The 6027-nt window shown below is 31.0% G+C and overlaps 1 protein-coding gene across 1 annotated transcript; it reads left to right on the forward strand.

Annotated features, from left to right (window-relative positions):
• Window positions 1-1036: 1036 nt before the first annotated feature.
• Window positions 1037-3709, forward strand: LOC101246207 (carbohydrate binding domain-containing protein). The gene is made up of 3 exons (NM_001329215.1): window positions 1037-1184; window positions 2232-2732; window positions 2875-3709. Exons 1-3 carry the CDS (start codon window positions 1094-1096, stop codon window positions 3456-3458), a joined length of 1176 nt encoding a protein of 391 aa, NP_001316144.1. The 5' UTR covers window positions 1037-1093; the 3' UTR covers window positions 3459-3709.
• The last annotated feature ends 2318 nt before the right edge of the window (window positions 3710-6027 follow it).

The following is a 6027-nucleotide window of genomic DNA, read 5'->3' on the forward strand; positions in this document are numbered from 1 at the left end:
TTTTTTTAAAAAAATTTGAAGTTGGTATATACATATTGAAGTTTTTTTTATTCAAATTGTCTTATTCAAAAAAAAGTGCTTCTACGAATCATTTTTATTTTCAAGGCTCGAATTTAAGATCTCTAATTAAAGTATCAACACTATTATCAACTACAACACATTATTTGATATATGTTTACCATTTTTTTGTTTAAGCTATTAAAAAAGAGCGAATTTTAGATTTAGCAAACATAAAAATGTTTGTGTGCTATAACTATAGTCTGTATAATTGCGTTTGGAGCATTATATTTGTATAAATCGCTGACAGAAGCATCATATTTGCATAAACCGCTGGCAGGCCTCTCGTTTCTATAAAAATGATCTGTATTTGTATACTTATAAGTGTATAAGACGAAAATATACATATTTATATGTACAATTTTTTTCTCGATTTATACGAACACAAACACAATCAATATATTTGTGTTTGTATAAAGTGAGAGAGGCAAGGGAGTGTGACGAGCGAGATCTGAGAAGGAGACGAGCGAGATTCCCTGCTGACAGAGACGAATGAAAAGATATATATATTTACAATTCTCTATCACTTAATATAACACAAAAATAATTTATACATTTGTATTTGTATAAAGTGAGAGAGACGAAAGAAAAACTATAAAGTGAGATCAGGTAAGCAGCGAGCGAGAAATGTAAGGAGAGAGACTAATAACAACAATTTGCTACATGTTACAATTAAATCAAACTGTGATCATAGAATTTTACTTCTACTAAAAAATCACCATACAAATTAAAGTGAGGATTTTTTTTTCTTCACACTACCTTAAAGTTTTGTTCTTAATTAAATTATGTATCTTTAATAACAATTTTTTACTATCGGTGGAGAAAACTAAATAGACAAAAAAAGAAAAAGGATAAAAGAAAATTGAAAAAAAAAAAAAAGAGCAAGAGGCCCCCACAAAAAAAATAAAAAATGAAAAAGAAAAAAAGAGCGTGAATCTTGGATAAAAAGGACATTTTGCTGTTGCCCCTTTTCTTCTTCACTCAAAGCAGAGTGTTGTTAGAATAGAAAAAAAAAGGGAATTTATTCTTTGTCGCCATGGAAATAGCTTCAAGCTCAACAAAATTCAAATGGGTCACTGCATTTCTTCTGCTTCTTGCTTGCTCTGCCGCTGGACAAGTACAAGATGGTTAGCTTTCTTCTATTCTCTTTCAATTTTTCACTTTGAGAACCTACTTTTTTTTCAACTTACCTCTGTTTGGTATGAGATCTGGTAAATAATATCTTGTATCTTCATTTTAAGCTTCAAATGTATGCTAATTTTAAGCTTTGAGACTCAAATTGGTATGAACATTTAATCACAAATAATATATTTGTAGTTATATTTTGTTATCTCTGTCTGAAACAAAATTAATTTGGTAAGTACCAGAGCAACATATTAGCAAATAAAAAAATAGTACTCACGGTATTTAAGTAAATAGTACTAATATAACATTTAGTTGTAATTAAGTATCACTAATCATTTTGTTGATGTTGATCGTCCTGAGTTGTTATTGCGACACCCTGTAAAAATCATGATTATGTTGCATTTGTATAATTCAATTTAGTTGTTTGTTTCGGTATACAAGTGGAATGACATAAAACATGAAATGTCCGTTGGAAATTACAAATAAAAAAATTATGATTATAGTATTTAATTTAAATTAATTATTTGCTATTTCATATAGTTTTCCTATCCTGATATTTGGTGCTTTTAGTTCTACTTTTTTATTATTTAAGACAATGGACGTTTAGTTTAAATCTTTTCTAAAACCTATCTTATGAAATTCACATATTCATGTCTCACTTTTAAATTCAGATAAAATCTTAGATAATTTTTTTCATATATTCTAATGTTAGGTGAATAAAATTTTAATTGCTAGCGTGATGTAATAGATATCTCATAAAATTAATATAAATACTATGCATTAATTTAGACACGTTATTTTAAAAAATCAATTCTAAAAATTAGCTCCTGATTCCATAAAATAAACAACCGAAGTGAAACAAACAATTAGGATAGGCGATACTCAGTTTTTACTGTTATTTAAGATCAATATATATATTTTTTGAAAGATTTTCGAAAGAAAATTATTGGCTGTGTGAAAGGGTTGTTAATTAAATTGCTTAGTTAAAGTGTGTGTTTCTATAATTTGTAGCACATCGTTAATTTTCAATCCAACTTTACATTTTGCAGGTCCGTTAGTTAACGGTAATTTTGAGACCCCGCCGTCAGGTGGTTTCTCTTCCGGCGATGGATTCTCCGACGGTCCATCTGAAATCCCCAGCTGGAAATCAAACGGCACCGTAGAGTTAGTAGAATCCGGGCAAAAACAGGGTGGAATGATCCTCATCGTACCACAAGGTAGACACGCAGTTCGGCTTGGAAACGACGCCGAGATAAGCCAAGAGCTCAAAGTAGAGAAAGGTTCCATTTACTCGATCACTTTCAGCGCGGCTCGCACTTGCGCTCAGCTAGAGTCACTCAACGTTTCAGTTCCTCCTGCCTCACAGACCATTGATCTTCAGACTCTGTATAGTGTTCAGGGCTGGGATTCTTACGCGTGGGCCTTTCAGGCTGAAGAAGATGATGTGCGGGTCGTTTTTACAAATCCTGGCATGGAAGATGACCCCACTTGTGGACCCATTATTGATGATATTGCTATCAAGAAGCTTTTCGTTCCAGATAAATCAAAAGGTAAGGTCATTTCTATTTTCCCACTTCCAGCCTGTTTTGGTCAAATATTTACTGTATTTCGTTTTAATTTATGGGATATAGTTTGATTTGAAACATACGTATAAAAGCTAGTAATTGTTATTTAATTTGGTTATTGGAACAGGTAATGCCGTAGTTAATGGAGACTTTGAAGAAGGTCCATGGATGTTTAGGAATGCTTCTCTCGGTGTTCTTCTCCCGACTAACCTAGACGAGGAAACGTCATCGCTCCCTGGTTGGATAGTTGAGTCAAATCGAGCAGTTCGATACATCGATACATATCACTTCACAGTTCCAGAAGGGAAGAGAGCAATAGAATTGCTTTCAGGAAAAGAAGGCATTATATCGCAGATGGTTGAAACCAAGCCTAACAAGCCATACCGATTGACATTTTTGTTTGGCCATGCAGGGGATTCATGCAAGGAACCACTTGCAATCATGGCCTTTGCTGGTGATCAAGCCCAAAACATACATTACACTCCCAATTTCAATTCTTCATTTCAGAATGCTAACCTGAATTTCACGGCCAAGGCGGACAGGACACGTATAGCGTTCTATAGTATCTATTACAATACAAGAAGTGATGATATGAGCTCTCTTTGTGGACCTGTTGTGGATGATGTGAGGGTTGAACTGTCTGGGTCTAGCAGAGTCAAGGTGTTCGGGTTTGGGTTTATGTTTTGGTTGTTAGTCTTCGTTTTTTGTTAAGACGAATAGCTTTCTGTTCCACTCAACGTATATGGGGATCCAATGTAGTACTACAGCAGGGAGGTCCAGAATCGGACGCCCCAGCATAAGAAAGTTGGCTGTATTAAATAGAAGGTATGTATGTCTTCTCGTGTCAATGTAGTATGTATTGGTATTTTTGCAATTGAAATTTGAAAGTGCTTCGTTTTGTTAATCTTTGGGATCCTTTACACCATCATCTTTTGTGGTGCTATGACAAATAGTAGTACTACTACACATCTATTTGTTATACTTGACTCTGTTTGCATATTTGAAATTATAATGATGTATGACTACTAACTAGTATTAACTATGAGAGACAACCTCTTTATCCCGCAAAGGTAGAGGTAAGGTGCCCTGTCTTTGTTTGTCCGATTCTGTGTTGAGACTAGGAATGTATACTACTGTAAAGATATATGAAAATTGGCAGTTTCAGGTGCCTGTAGAGAAACCATTCCTGGTAGTTCACAATGTTGCACTCAGGGTATGAAACCGGACGATTTGCCTGAACTTTTTCAAACCCTAAACTCTTCGCTGGACAATTCCATCGATTATTTTTTTCTATATTAAATAGATGTTGAATCCCCCTTTAACATTTTCGTATGCTTACTTCGTTATATTTTGGATTCGTGTTGCCATTGATTGCACTTACCAAATGTCACGTAAATTTACAATTATTTTGCATATGTGAGGATACTAGTTTGGCAGTTGCCTCCTAAAAGGATTTTTTCTTTCATTTTGTTGATAACTCAATCTATTCATTTTTTCATGATCCAACTTCAATTCTTTTTTCTAATTTGTACTTCATGGAGTTGATTTTACTTTATTTCTAACTGAAAGAGCTCATTTTGCTAACTCGTTTTATGTAATCCATATATATGACGTAAAGTACTTTCCTCTTTGGGTTAAATAATGTTAAATTGTTCCATGGTGGGTTTTCTTTTTCCTTTTTCGGAAGCTTTGGAGTTATAGTAAAATTATATTTGTCTGATAAATAGGTCATGATTTCGAACTCCAAGTATATGTGGGTTTATTTTTTACCAAGAGAACTGTGATTATGTGGAACGTACCTCATTATCAGTACGATAGTCATGCACCGAAGTCGTATGCAATCTTTTTACCTAATTAGTACTGATAATCGGTTGTTTGGTATGGAGAAAAATGTTTTTTATACATTTCTTGAAAAATAAGTGAATCTTTAATTTATTTTTTCATGTTTAGTTGGCGGTTGGGGATGGCTGGGTTAGGGATGGTGTAAATATTAAAAATTTTAAATTTTTAAATATTGTTTAAACACAATTTTGTATAAAAATTTTAAAATTTAAAATATTTTGTAAAAACATAAAACAATTATTTTAATTTTTTTAAGGGGGATGTTAAGGGTGGTGTTGACGGGTAAAAAGTCATAAATAAGACTAAGGGGTCGTTTGGTAGAAAGATCAAGAATACAGGGATTAGTAATATTGATATTAGTAATGTAGAGATTAGTATTTTTAACTAGCTAGGAGGATAAAATTCTTATAGTCATGTTCACTATTTTCTAACTTAGATTATTTGAGAGTAAATAATTGTTATCTTAATAAATTGGAGTTAATATCGCAAAAGGTCAAACAACTATAATAATTTATACAGAAAAATTATTGAACTTATGAATAAATTAAAAAGTACTCTTTATCATAAAATAAAATAAATAAATATAGCAAAATAAATTGAACTATTTATATAGACGAGATGTTTATGCTCTTGTTTTTAACTACTTGTGTAATGTTTAATAGACTTTCGTTAAGAGACAATATTTAACTCATGAATTGTTCTTAAATTCATACATGAACATTAGGGGTATTTTAGAAACAAAAAATTATATCTAGATAATAAATTTTGTATTATTTGAATAAATTTATTAGTATAAAATAAAATATAAAATAAAAAAACAAACAAAATGATTAAAAGAATTTGAAGGATATTTTTGTCTTTACATAAATTAGTCCATGATATTAGAACTAATACCACCAAATGAAAGGTATTTACTTATACATCCTGTAATACCAAATGTGTATAACTAATTGATTATACTAAACCCTAGATTCCTATAAAATATAATACTAAATAATATCACACATAATACTTGAATTATATATCCTAATACTCCCTAACAAACTACCCCTAATAGTTTTACTATTTTTCCCCATAAGTTGTTTTGAAATGCTACAATTTGTTTACGGTTTAAAAAGAATAATTGTATGGGTTGATTATGGAGAAAAAATAATTAATTTTATTTTAATTTTATAAATTAAGAATTAATTTTTTGAATTATTATTTTCTATAATATAGATGACTAATATAGAATATTAGTTATGTGAATGACAAAAATCATACCGATTAATTGCATTTCTAATTATGAATTTTCTTTTAAGATATCAAAATACCAACCAAGTAGTATTACATTGCTATTATAATAACTTAGTGCTTGCAAGAGTACACCTTTAATAAATCAAATTCCATATAATATTGTGTAGTACATTAGTAGGAAAAAATTATTCAAATTATATGT

Source organism: Solanum lycopersicum, chromosome 2 (assembly GCF_036512215.1).
Source record: "Solanum lycopersicum chromosome 2, SLM_r2.1".
Lineage (NCBI taxonomy): Eukaryota > Viridiplantae > Streptophyta > Magnoliopsida > Solanales > Solanaceae > Solanum > Solanum lycopersicum.